The 14,280-nt window shown below is 49.7% G+C and overlaps 1 protein-coding gene across 3 annotated transcripts in view; it reads left to right on the forward strand.

The window, feature by feature from the left end:
- ACOT7 (acyl-CoA thioesterase 7) overlaps positions 1-14,280 on the forward strand; it is a 149,625-nt gene that overhangs the window by 118,131 nt on the left and 17,214 nt on the right. For all 3 annotated transcript variants that reach the window (XM_051988693.1, XM_051988694.1, XM_051988695.1), the window contains one exon: positions 472-656. In XM_051988693.1, the coding sequence (XP_051844653.1) occupies positions 472-656 (185 nt within the window). The remainder of the gene's footprint in view (positions 1-471; positions 657-14,280) is intronic.

Consider the following 14,280-nt stretch of genomic DNA (forward strand, 5'->3'; position numbering starts at 1 on the left):
CCCTCGTCTGTAGGTTGCCTGCTCCTCCCTAACTGCAGTCTGCCCCTCGCGTGCTTCTCCTCCTGGCCTACTAAACACGCCTTGTTTATTAACCCACCTCGGAGCTTGGATCAGTAGTTGTCTTAGAGGATGTAGAAAGGTTCCATTGATTGTAGGGCTCTGGCAGTGTGAGCCTCTGCTTTTCCCTTCGTCTCTTCTGTGCCCGCCTCTCACAGTGACGAGATCTTTGCCCCCTGGCTTCTGGCCCGGCTCAGCCCAGGCTCAGCCCAGGGACACGTGGCTGCACTGACGGGCTTGGCCCGATGGCTGTCACTAAGCCTAAAGATGGCCACTGTTGAGAAGAGGCATCTTCTGGCTGTCTTAGCTAACCACCGCGTCTCTTAGGTCGCCCTTACCTAACGCCCCCGATTCTCCTTCCCCCTGGCTCCGGGCCGTGCCCCGAGGGCTCACGAACATGTTGGTGCCTTTCAGGTTGTGTCATCACCATCTCCGGGCGCATGACCTTCACGAGCAATAAGTCCATGGAGATCGAGGTCTTGGTGGATGCCGATCCTGTCGCTTTGCATTCCCAAGAGAGATACCGCGCTGCCAGTGCCTTCGTCACCTACGTGTCCCTGAGCAAAGAGGGCAAGACGCTGCCCGTCCCTCAGCTCCTGGTGAGTAGGCTGGGCTCTGGGCTCGGGGGGCGGGGGAATGAGGGGGTTCTGGGCAGAAGCCGACTTCCATGTGCTTTTCTTGGCTTGCCTCCTCCCCTGGTCACATAGCGGGGCGTTCCCGGGCTCAGGGCGTCCAGCGGTGATGTGTGTTGGCCATATGTGGCCATGGTTGTGTCAGTGGTGTAAGGCACCCTCCCTGCCCAGCTCTCCGAGACAGAGCCCCACAGAGAGAGCCAGCTTCAGGGTCAGGAGGACCTGAGTGCGAGTCTGCCTCCTGGCACAGCCCTCGGCCCTTGTGCCATCCTCTGAGGTTCTAGGCTGCAGGCTAGATGCCCATCTATTCCAGCAGGGGTTTTCTGTCAGCAGGTCCTTGCGAAATTGCAGTGTGTAGCCCAAAACCAGACTAAGGGCTGCTCTCTGCTGAGCATGTCGAGGCAGCTCCGTCGGCTAAGAGCAAATCAAGAGATCACGTTCGCAGCGGCCACAGGCGAAGCAAAAAATTCAGTTAGCACGTGCTAACACACGTGTGTGTGTGTGTGTGTATGTGTACTTACACACAAGCTTCCAGAGATCATGTTTGTGAAGCTTGGGATTCTTTGTATTTTATAAAATGCTTTTGAGTCACTTTCTGAAAGTGCTGGTTGACCTTGTGGGGAGGTGTCCGAAAGGCCACGGAGAGCTTCCTTTGCTAAGATGGACAAATTGCGTCTCAGCTTTGCCAGCTCATCCCTAAGTGATCTCAGTCAGTGGTGATCCCTCCAGGAGATATTGAATGTTGATGATCTCCAAGACCTTGTCCAGCTTTGATGTTCAATTAAAGCTTAATGTCTTGGTCACCGGGGCCGGTTTCCTGCCTGCTCAGGCTGACAGTGTGGTGCTCTCCAACTTGCATTATAAATTGAGTTACTCTTGCTGGCATCTGTGATGCCAGTCTCTCACCCTAGGAGTGTTGGGAGGCCATCAGATGGAACATTTCTCATTCTTGGGAGATTTCTCTCTTGTGCTTGTACTTAAAGGTGGAGACTTCACAGGTTCAGGAGCCCCTCAGCCTCTATTATGAAGTACTCTCAGAACAGAGAAAGGGGAAGGTAGTGTCCCACCAGCTAAATAAAGATCAGGTCCCTCTCTTAGAACTTCTGTTTTTATCCCATTAGTCTCTTTCATGGACCAATAAGAAAATCAGTACCCTTGGAATAAATCGGGGTGCTTTGGTTGTTAACAGTTGATAAGAGGAGGATTTGTGTAGGAGAGGAAGTTTGGATTAAAGGGGAGGATGGTAAGCGTCCAAAGCATCTCTCTGGACCAGAGCCAGTTCTTGAATCCAAATGTATTGGGTCTGCCACGTGACTGGCACTTTGTGGAAGAGTTCAAGCAGAATCACTTGGGCATTCTACTATCTCTGAGAAACTTCTCCATAGACTCTTCCTTCTCCCCCCAGGCCCATCTGCTCCCTCATGTCTAGTCCATGCCATGCTCATCACTGGTTTCTGTCAGATGTCACACATTTAAGAATCAGCGATGAGCTTATTTGAACAAAACCCCATCACCAAACCACGTACACAACAGTAAACAGATTTCCTCTCATTTCAAATTCCATGGTTTTCTTCTTCCTGTTGCTACAATCATCTTGTTATTCCCTTCTAGACTCTAGAGGGCAGGAAGCATGTTGCCCCTTAGTCTCCATCTCAGTAGAGAAATGTTTCATGAATGGCTGCTGAGAAAGATACCTCATTGCTTAGCTTGATTCTATGTGGGAATCTCAGTTGACATAGTCATATGTAATGTCTGATTTGGAAAGGACCTCAAAGACCAGTTAGCCCAGAAATATTCTGTTCAATGTTTAACAAGTGGCTCTTTGTGTGTTTTCAAGTAGGGACTATGGAATGATATTGCTGAACACGCTTTTAAATTTAATCTATATCTTTAACATTTTCTCCATTGCTTTTAGTATAGTACAGGCAATCAACAAAACAAGAAATCAAACTCTTGATTTTAGCATTTACCAATTTTCTTTTTTTTACCATGAATCCAAAATTCTTTTTTTTAAATTTTCAATAGTATTTTAATTTTCTAAATACATATAAAAAGTTTTCCATATTCTGTAAGATTGGTGTTGCAAGTTTTTTTCCTTCTTTCCCTTCTCTCCCCCTTCAAAACTTATCTATTGATATAGGTTAAATATGTGTAGTTCTTTTCAACATATTTCCAAATTTGTCAGTGTGCAAAGCAAAAGGGAAAAAATTATGAGAAAGAAAAAAACAAAAAAAAAAGTGAAAATACTATGCTTTGATCCATATTTAGTCTCGATAGTTCTCTCTCTGGATGCAGATGGCATTTTTCATCCCAGATCTATTGAAATTATCTTGAATCACCCCAGTGCTCAGAAGAGCCGAGTCCATCATAGGTGATCATCATATAATCTTGCTGTGTACTGTGTTCTGTGCAGTGTTCTCCCGGTTCTGCTCACTTCACTCAGCACCAGTTCATGTACGTCTCTTCAGACTTTTAAGAAATTAACCTGCTAGTTGTTTCTTATAGAACAATAATATTCCATAACATTCATATACCATAATTTATTCAGCCATTCCCCAGCTGGTGGGCAGCCACTCAGTTTCTAGTTCCTTGCCACTACAAAAAAGGCTGCCACAAACATTTTTGCACATTTCCCCTTTTTTAATCTCTTTGAGATACAGATCCAGTAGAGATATGCTGGATCAAAGGGGATGCACGGTTTGATAGCTCTTTGGTTCTAAATTGCTCTCCAGAATGGTTGGATCAATATGCTAATTTTCAAGGTGTGGATACTTACCCTAAAAATCAGCTCTTTCAGACTTGGCACCCTGCTGACCTAATCCAACCCAACCTCAGCAAAATCCCCTTTTCTAAACTAGTGTAGAGGAATTTTGTGTCCATTCTACTTCTGGACCCTTCTTGGATTCAGGACCTTTCTCTTTATGGCAAACCTAAAGCCTTCTTTTGTGTTTTGATTCCGGTGTGCCAGAGCCACAGAGTCTTTCAGATATTGAGGGCAGTCTTCTTCAGTTGCCCAGCCCAGTTTCTTGCAATGATTCCCAGGGAGCATGAATTCTCCCATCTCTGTGCCATCCCTGGTGGTGCTCCAGCTTTCCTTAGTGTACTTGATGAAGGTGTGCCCAAGAAGTGGCTGAGGGTGACCCTCCCAAAGATGGTCTGAGTCACCTCCCTTGCCTTGAATGTCATCACCAGCCCTCCAGCCAAGTCTGTAAGGGCTTGTCCAGGGCTTGCTGTGTTGCTGGGCACTGGGCTAAGTGCTGGAATACAAAGAAAGCCTCATGCAACCCCTAGTCTGAGAGAGAGAGAGAGCAATGCACGCAGCTGTGTGAGAAAAGTGAGAGGCTGAGTAAATCTATGGGTAATCTTGGAGGAAGGCCTCCTGCCGAAGATGGATTTGGAGCTGAGTTTCTAAACCAGGGCTTTTAAAAAAAAAAATTCATATTTTGTTTTTCCTCAAGTTTCATGTAAAACAATTTTTTACATTTGTTTTTAAAACTTTGAGTTCCAGATTGTCTCCCTTTCTCCCTCCCTCTCCCCCCATATTGAAAAGCACGTGTGAAATTCTGCAAAACATTTCCATAAAAGTCATTGTGAAAAAACATAGATCTTCCCCCTCCACCCCCCAAAAAACCTTCAAGAAAAATAAAAGTTAAAAAAAGGATACTTCACTATATATTAAGACTCAATCAGTTTTTCTCTAAATGGAGAGCATTTTTCATAAGTCCTTCAGAGTAGTCTTAGATCATTGTATTCCTGAGAATAGCAGTCATTTATAGCTCATTATTCCTATTACTTTATATACAATATCTTTCACTTTGTATGAACTCAATGGAGGACTTTCCATATTTTTCTGAGCATCCTCATCATTTTATAGAACAGTAGCATTACATAATAATCACATTGTACAGTTTATTCAGCCATTCCCCAATTGATGGGCATTCCCTCAATTTCTATTTCTTTGCCCTGAGAAAAGAGATGCTAAAAATATTTATATATATATATGGATCCATTTTTTCCCCCTTAAGTCTCTTACTTAAGCGTTATTGTTAGGTCAAAAGGTAGGTATAATTTTTACTCCTTTGAGCATAGTTCCAACGTGTTCTACAGAATGGCTGAATCAGTTCCCAACTCCACCAACAATGCATTAATGTTAAGCCAGGGCTTCTTAAAATTTCTGTACTCGTTATCCCTTTTCACCTGAGAAATTTTTATGTGACTCCAAGTGTTTGGCATATAAAACAGGTGTACAACTCTGACATTTACTGATAGTAAATCAGAATTTTGTGACCCTCACATTCAATTATGAGATCTCGTGAGGGTTGCAAACTCAAAGTTTAAGAAGCTGACTTCCAAGAAAGCCAAGGTCTCTGAAAGATGCAGGGGGAGGAGGGAGAATTGCAGACCAAGGGACCAGCTAGCAAAAGGACCTGGAGAAGAGAGGCAGAAGGATGGCAAGGTCAGTGTCCCTGGAGCGGAGAATGGGCCAAGAGCAGGGAGGCAAGTGCTAGGAAGGGGCTGGTAGGACCAGCCTAGGAGAAAACTAACAGACCCAGACAGAGGTTAGACTTGATGATGTTAACTTTTTATATGTTAACCTATTGCACTACATTGTTGACTTGGATCTCTTGGGACCATTGGCCAGCCATGTCTTCTGTGGGGATTAAAATTATCCCATTTACATTAAAAAAAACGGACACAGAACTCGTTAAAGGGTGCATAGTCCTCCCTAAGGAAGGGAACACACCATCCTCATGATCTGAGATGACATCTCCCATTAGGACTATACTTTTATAGGATTACAGGTATGCTAAATATAGAACAACAATTTCATTGGTTAGCATATAACACATAAGCTAAAATGAATACCAGCAGGGTCAGAAATTGGCTGAAACTGTCAGTCGTACTGACCTAAGTGGTCATAAGATGATCAGCTGATCTTATTGGACAAGTGATTAGTCCTGAGGCACGAAAATATCTTGTATGTAGCTGTGATCTCTGCCACGCTGAGTTTGGTCACCATCATGAGGCAAAACGAGGGTGGAGGGCCTTTATTAACTTCCTAGAGTTAAGCAGGCGAACTTAGAATCTGCAGCTCACAGAACGTGGATAGGATTCTATCAAATTAATAATACTGATTGGAATAGGAGTCCAAAATGAATTCTTCTCTCACTTCCTAAATTGTAATTGCACAGTTGCTTTTAGATTTTACAAGTACAGACTTAGATTCAGTCAATTATTCTGCTATGTTGATCTTTTTTTGGATTTTGATTCTTGCCTTTAAGCAATTGCTGCACTTCACTTCCATAACCCGATATGTGTCACTTTTTCCAGGAAGCCCTCTCTGATTTTTCCTCCCACCCCAAGTTAGTAATGACCCTTTCCTCCTTGGACTTGGCTAAAAATTCTGTTTGATCCAGTTTGAACGCACTTGACTGTGCATGGTAGTGATATGTAGTCTACACCCCTGCTGGGTTCCTCTCCTGGGGGTGAGCCCTGGTCTTTGTACTTGCTTGCTAACTGTGGGCTGTCAGTGATGGACTGAATGGACAGCCTCTGTTTCCCTGAGTCACAGAACTTGACAGTTGGGAGGGGAGACCTTGACTGACACCTTGTCTGAGCCATGCATGAAAGGAGCCCCCACCTCCCACTACCCAAGTGGTCATTCAGCCTTTGCTCTCGGACCTGGAGGCAAGAAGGAGTCCAGGTTCTTTGTGAGCAGCTCATTATCGGGAACATCTTACACTGATGTCCAGTTAGAACTGGCTCCTTTGCCCTTCACCTATGACTCCTACCTCTGGAACCAAAGGGAACCCTTGTACTGCCTCAGACATAAATACATAAACCAAGCTTAACGTCCCCTTTTCTGTCTCTCCTAAACCAGACATGGCCAGTTTAGTCCATCCTCAAATGACATAAGTGCAAGATCCTTCAGCAACCTGGTGGCCCTCTCTGGGTATTTTCCAGCTCCCCAGAACGCATCCTGGCGCTCCTGCCAGGAGCCCGACAGAGGCAGAGCTTGCGAGCTTCCTTTTCCTGGAAGCTCTGCCCAAGAGGGCGACAGGTTTTTGGCTGTATCCTTCAGTCTTTGTGGACTTCCTGACCCTCCCAGCTCTTTCTCCGAACTGCCATCTAGCCATGTCTCTCTCTCTCCTACTTATGAAACTGTATTTTTTAATACTGAAATGGAAGATTTTACATTCATTCCTGCTGAATTTCATTTGGTTCAGTCCAGTGCTCTGGCCCAGGCATTTGGGCCAAGTCTGCTTCACTGCCTACTTGTGTGCAGTCCGATAATGGCTATTTTGGTTTTTAAATACGACTTTATTGTGTTTGAAAATGTAAAAAGTGTGGTCGAGCCTCAGCCATAATTTGTGGACCCCTTCTAGCTTCTCAGGATCTTCCCTCCCATCATTGGTAATAATACGATTAACAAGACCATCTATGTCCAGGTCATTGATAAACAGGTAAAAGTAGGGATGCCCGGGGGGCTCCCGTGGCGCCCTCGTGCCACACCGACAGCCCGAGGTCCCGGGCCTTCTCTGACGCGCCGCCCTGGGACGCCCGGGCCTCCGGTCTGCAGCTCTGATTCCTCCTCATAACAAAGCCCGTTCCTGCGGCATTCTCCCTCCCCTGCCCCGCGGCTCGGCAGCCGCTGTGCTGGCTCCTTCAGGACCCAAGAAGGGGGTCCACTAGTCCGGGCACTGGGTGCCAGCCCCCATGAGTCAGCGGTGCGAGGGCAGAGGGCACGCTCGTCACTTCCACCTAAACGGCCTTCTGTGCAGCTCACTCCCGGCAGGGTTGGGAGCATCAAGCGAGACAACAATTGTGCGGTCCCTAGCATGTGCCTGGCACAGAGTAGGCGCTATGTGGCTGTCTCATCATCGTTACCCAGAAGCCCCTGTGTCTGGGGCTTTGTATACAGCTGACAGAGCATTTTAATGTCTGTAGCAACCTTTGTTCCCGTTCAGTTTAATTCAGCAGCGTTTACGTCCCTGCCATGCGCCAGGGCCCTGCTGGGTGCCCATCTCCGCCCTCCGAGAGCTGGCGCTGCACTGGGGAACTGGGTGTGTGCAGTGGGAAGGACAGCGTTAAGCTGGTGGGGTTTGTCCTATGGACCTGGCAGAGCCGCCTGCCATCAATAAATTTGCTCTGTCCGTAAGGAAAGCGTAAAGGCCCCGGCTCGCGCTCCGGGAGGACTCGCCCACAGCCCCCCGGCCAGCGCCCAGCTGGTGCAGCTCGGACCCGGGCAGCTCCCGACTCTTCCCGCCATAAACGCTCCCTCTCCCAGGGGCTAAAGCACTCCGACTTGACTGACAGTTGTTTGTTGGAGTTGGGTAAATCATCCATGTGTTTGACTGAATTGTTTAGGGACTGGCTGGCGCTGTCCAGATCGCACGGCTGTGCCAGCCAGAGTGGGCTCGGGCAGTTACTTCCTGCTAATTCAGCATGGAGCCGGGATGCTTGGAGAGGTGTCCTGGTGGTCTGCTGCTCGTTCGATTTCAGAGAAGGGGGAGTCCCGGGAATGCAGCCGGATACAGCTTGGTATCTTCAAAGCCAATTAAGGCTTAGTCCGTGCACTTGGAAAACAGACAGTACAAGCTTGTGTTACTCTGGAGGAGAGAGAGAGAAACAGAGACAGACAGAGACAGAGAGAGACAGAGACAGAGAGAGAGAGAGAGAGAGAGAGAGAGACAGAGAGACAGAGAGAGAGAGAGAAGAGAGAGATACAGAGACAGAGAGAGAGAAAGAGACAGAGACAGAGAGAGAGAGACAGAGACAGAGAGAGAGAGAGACAGAGACAGAGAGAGAGAGAAACAGAGAGAGACAGAGAGAGACAGAGACAGAGAGAGACAGAGACAGAGAGAAAGAGACAGAGAGAGACAGAGAGAGAGAGAGAGAGAGAGAGAGAGAGACAGAGATACAGAGACAGAGAGAGAGAGAAACAGAGACAGAGACAGAGAGAGAGACAGAGAGAGACAGAGACAGAGAGAGAGAGACAGAGACACAGAGAGAAACAGAGAGAGAGAGACAGAGAGAGAGACAGAGAGAGAGAGAGACAGAGAAACAGACAGACAGAGACAGAGAGAGAGAGAAACAGAGACAGAGAGAGAGAGAGAGAGAGAGACAGAGAGAGAGAGAGAGAGACAGAGACACAGAGAGAGAGAAACAGAGAGAGAGAGACAGAGAGAGAGACAGAGACAGAGAGAGAGAGAAACAGAGACAGAGACAGAGAGAGAGAGAGACAGAGAGAGACAGAGAGAGAGAGAGAGAGAGAGACAGAGAGAGGGGAGGGACACGGAGGGAGAACACGTCCAGCTACACGGTCACCTCCATAGGGTTTTCCACGTCTGAGGATCTCGCTTGTCTCTCTACTTCTCCCCGAGCCCGTGGCTGCTGGACTTGGGGGCTCGCACACCTGTACGCTGGTGCAGAAGCCCTGCTCGCCCCTCCCCCACTCCCTATTGTCAGCTCTTCAGCCGACTCTATTTTTAGCTCCCCCTCCCCCAGCCCCAGGGCTTGCTGGCGACAGACAGGGAATGCAGCGCAGCATTTTGGGCTGTTTCTTGATGAGTATTGAATGCTGGGTAGATGCCCCAGCGTTCCCAGCACTTTGCAGACTAATTAGAAATTAGTCAGCGGCCTGTGGGGGAGCTCTTTGGAGAGCCGGGGCTCCTGGGTGACCCCCCTTCTCCCTTTGGCGCTTGTGGCGAGGCCTCTGCCCTGCTGGACGCGGGGCGCCCGGGTGGGAGGCCTGGGGGGCTCTGGCTGGTTCTTTGCTTAGGCGACCTTGTGGGAAGCCCCGGGCGGCCCCTGCGGCTCCGGGCACCTGGGCAGCCTTGCCTGCTGTGCTCGAGACCTCGCTTCCTGCGCAGCGGCCTCGGCCTGTCCCCGGAGGCTGTGGGCCTGGCAGGTTAGGTCGGGGACGGGAGGCCACCCGAGAGCTCCGGGAGGGCAGGGGTCCTTGTCGTGCCCTTCGCAGCCCACCCGCTTCCAACCAGGTGGAAAAGCGGATGCCGAGTGAGCCCGCGCTGCCCCCAGTCTGGGGGGGGTCAGGGATCACCCGAGAGAGGGCGGACGTGGCAGAGTGAGCCAGGGCGAGGGAGGGGCCGGCCCTGTTTCCCCGAGCTCCCGCAAGGAGAAAGGACAGCTCAGCAAACACAGTGATGGGGAACCTTAGCCAGGTGGTGGCCAGTCGCAGCTGACAGCCAACCAGAAAAGGAGACTTTGTCAGCTGTTGGCGCGGAAGGCGGTGGGGAAGAGCATTGGGTTTGCCTAAGCAGAAGGTGGTGTCCGAGGTGCCCGGAACCATTACCGGGCCCTGCTGGGTCGCGGCGGACCCTCTGGGTGAGGGCAGAGCCGATGGACACAGCCCGGGCACCTTCCCCTGCCAGTCAGGAATCTCATCCTGTGCAGATGAACTTGACTTTTGTCCCTGAAGCTGGGAAGATCACGGCCCTGCGCCACCCAGAGCTCAGTTATTGATGTATTGATTCAGCGCTTCACTTGTCCGGGATCATGGCTCCCAAGTGAGCCCGGAGGCCCGCTCTCTGTGGCGCCCTGCCCCCCACTGCCTGCCTGTCCCTCCTCCCCATCCATAGCACGCACTCTCCCCCTCCCCCACCTTCGTTTACCCTTTTTTCCCTTCCTTTTTGGGGGGAGAAAGTGAGGCAATTGGGGTTAATGGGGTTAAGTGACTTGCCCAAAGTCGCACGGCTAGTAAGGCTTAAGTGTCCGTGGATTTGAACCCAGCTCCTCCTGATTCCAAGGCTGCCTCCTTCCTCTGCTTCTGTACCTATTTTGTTTTTATTTATCTATGGACTTATTTCCCCACAATAGACCAAAAACTCCTTGAGATCAAGAACTTTCATTTTGTCATTGTACCTTCCACGCCCGGCACCTTACCTGGCACACAGTAGGTACTTAATGCGTGCTCATTGACCAATGACTGGAACTTAGTGGCTAAGTCGGAGGTCAGAGCAGTCAGGCACTGTGTTCCTCGCGGATCATTCAGATGCTTTAGATCTCTGATCCCTGGGAGAGGATACCACTAATTATTCTGGCACTGCCTTAGGAAGAGCAGTTTCTCATGGCATTAATTTTTTCTTCACTGAATCTCAAATATCAGCCTTGATCAGTTCACTCTTAATTGGGGGAGAGAGACAGCAAGCACATAAAAGAATTCAGCTGCTGGGTGGGTGAAAAGGCCCAGAATGCCTAGGAGTGAGGTAGGAGAGCAGGTGGCAAGGGGCAGGACTCCTCGGGGGCATGAGGAGAGGCTGTGGACAGAGGGCGAGGTCTGGGGGGCATCGTGCCAGGGCAGCTGGAAGGAGTAGAGTTGTTGGTTCCCATCACTCCCAAGTGCCTGCCTGACTGGCAGTCCCACGGGGCAAAGGAAGCACCAAGAACTCCCTCCTCCACCCCTGGAAGATCATAAAGGTGAGATGAATCCCTCGGAAGGACGTGCTGAAGGTGAGATCCAGTGCTCTTTCCTCTAGGACACCCGGGGTCACTGGCTTGGCGCGCCTACCGAGCATAGTCTCTGCATCCATTCCCTTCCTTGGCTTAGCTAAAATGACCCCTGGGAGTGACGTCACATTGCTGACTAATTTAAGAGTTGTGCCGCGGTCTGGGCAAGGCTTTGTTCCTCAGAAAGTTCGGCGAGCTGCTGCGGGTGGTTTTGCCACTTCCGATAGAGGCTTTATGCTGTGCCCTGCGTCCATCTGCCAACCCCCAGATAGGATTCATCTGCTTAATACTTGCGCCTGTTGGCCTGTCATGGGATGGCTTCTCTTTTCTCATTTTTGGTGTGCAAGTCCATCCTGTGGTGAGGGGGACTGGCCGCTTGCTCTCGCTTTCCAGCCCCGCGCTCACTGTGTGATTGATTAGTCCTGAAGGCCCGTGATTCCCACATCCACTTGAAAATCAAACGCGGGGGTGGGGTGAGATGGGGGTAGATAACGGGACACGGGCACTGACTGAGTCATAAACTAGAGGAGGTGAAGAAGCTGAAACGGATAAATTGGTCCTCCCTCTACCCATAATACCTCACCCAAACTGGGGTGAATTTCTGCTGTCCTAGATAAGGCTCCGTGAAGTTTATGGGGAAAGGCGGGGCCTGCTGGGCAGGAGGCAGGAAGGCCAGGCCCTTGAGGATCACGGGCAATGGGGGTATCCTGAGGAAAGGGAGTGTTTGCAAGTGTCAGTAAGTCCTGTGCTCTGTGGCCGGCTCTTCCAAGTCATCTCTCCTCCTAAAAGTGAAGGCCGCAAGAATAATCCCTCACATCGCTGGAGTCCTTTCATCTCGCCCTTCTCACTGAACCTTCCAAGAAAGGGCAGAGCTTCCTAGAGCTGCTGTGCCGGGTAGGAAAAGCAGCTGGTTTCTGGCAAACGCTGAAGGCTGAAAGCCCAAGGGGCCTGTCCCCCTGACAGCCCCTCCTTCGGAGCGGGGAGGGCACCGGGAGCTGAGAGGTACTAGGAGAGCTTTGCAGAGGGGCACCGGGCTGTCTGGGATGGCTCTTTCATTGGCCCTTCTCCCATGCCAGGAATGCCCTCCTTCCCATGACCCTCGGCTTCAATCAGTACAAGTGCCCTCCTCGCCTTATTGCCTCTGTTTACTTACTGTCATATCCCTGGCAGAGACGTGACCGTAGAACAGTTTTATCTGGATAGCTCTAGTGGATGGTAGCAGCAGAAGAGTTTGAGTCAGATGGTCCTCGGGGCCTCGAGGTGCTCCTTGCAGCCTTGAGCTTCTAGAACAATCCTGGCTCCCAGTGTGATGACCAGAGCCCAGCCGGGGGGGTAGACTGGGCGTGCTGTTGGCGTACACTGGATTTCAGCAGCAGCTTTATTAGTGTTTTCCTTCTAAATGTATTTAATTCTTAGTGTTATTTTGGAGTCTTTGAAGTGGGATTAGCAGAGCTGAATCCCCAAATCAGTTTCGGCAGCTTGCAGAGAGGGATGCCAGTTGGGAAGGAAGCTTTTCCTTGCTCATTCGGCACTTTGGGCTTTGCAGAAAGTTGATGCTACATCTGTACGAACCAAGATGGTAGCTTTTCATTTGGAGCCTCTTCCTTCGGACTGTGACTCTGCATGGGCTGCCGTTGGCTGTGGAAGCCCTCGCCGTGGCACATGGGGACTGTTTTATTTTGGGGACCGTTCTTTGTCATTCAGCGAGAGGAGGAGACCCCTCAGGAGGGGTGTTTATGACTCAGCTATGATCTCACTCCCTGAGATTTCCGGCTGCTCCCCATGAGAGGTTGCCACTTTCAGACCATATTTCCGTAGGAACGGCCATAGAGCTACCCAGGACGGCAGTGCTGTGCCATGGCAAGTGTCCTTCCAGCCATTGCAGTTGAGAGCCAGGGCACAGAAGGCTGCTTGAAGGGCTTCCTTGGCCAAACTGCCAGAGATGTCCCTGGCGGATGTCTGTAAAAGCCGGAGTTTGCATAGACAGTGGTGACTGGAGGCAGCCAAGTGGTACTGAGAGGGTCTGATGGGGAGCAGCTGCATTGGGGCATTTACAGGCCACTTACCCTGCATGCAGTGAGCACACTGGGCTGCATTCGATAGCCCCAATAATCTGTACCTGTCTTCCTCGTATTCATTATTGTCCAGAGGCCCCTTAGATTTCCTCTTATAGACTCAGGCGAGGTTACTCTGCATGGTTTCACTAATTAAGAAAGCCTGAGTCCCTCAGGCTTACAGGAAATTGTTGTTCCACCGCTGGAAACCCTCATTGCACTAGACATTCATTAATTACAAAAAGGACAAGCTATTGATTTTACTAAGAGTGGAATTTAGTCACTTGCTGTATGGGCCAAATTCTAAATGTGTGTTCTCAAAGCACAGAAAATGGAAAATCTAAAACATTTGGTTTGTGATGGTAAGATTGGAGAAGCACAGATTTCCCTCTCCAGTGGAAGAGTGCCCAGAAGACAGCAGCTTGGAGATGGAGCAGGGAGAGGAAGAAAGGAAGGAGGGGAGGAGGGGAGGGAGAGAGGAAGGAAGTAAAGAAAGGGAAGAGAGGAAAGGAAGAGGAGAAGAAGAAAGGAAGGAAAAGAGTAAGGAAGGAGGGAGGAAGCAAGAAAGGGGGAATGGAGAAAGGAAGGAAGCAAGAAAGGGAAGAATGGAGGAAAGAAGGAGAGAAGGAAGAGAGGAAGAAGGAAGAAAAAGCAAGGGAGGGGAGAGAGGAAGGAAGTAAAGAAAGGGAAGAATGGAGGAAGGAAGGAGAGAAGGAAGAGAGGAAGAAGGAAGAAAAAGCAAGGGAGGGGAGAGAGGGAAGAAAAAAAGGAGTAAGGGGAGTGAAGGAAAAAAGGAAAGAAGAGAAAGAAGGAAAATAAGGAGGGATGGAGGAAGAAAGGAAGGAAAAGAGTAAGAGAGGGAAGAGGGGATGAAGAAAGATAGTGGTGCAAGGAAAGGGAGGGGAGAGAGAAATGAGGAAAGGGAAGAATGAGGAAGGAGAAGGAAAGGAGGGCAGAAGACATCTAGGGAACCACAGTGTAACTAAGGGAAAAAGAAGCATACATGTCTAAGGGGAAGGCAGAAGTGGGCTACTCAAATGGCAGGTGTTTCCAAGTCTCTTTCAGGGAAC

The sequence above is a fragment of the Antechinus flavipes genome, chromosome 3, assembly GCF_016432865.1.
Source record: "Antechinus flavipes isolate AdamAnt ecotype Samford, QLD, Australia chromosome 3, AdamAnt_v2, whole genome shotgun sequence".
NCBI lineage: Eukaryota > Metazoa > Chordata > Mammalia > Dasyuromorphia > Dasyuridae > Antechinus > Antechinus flavipes.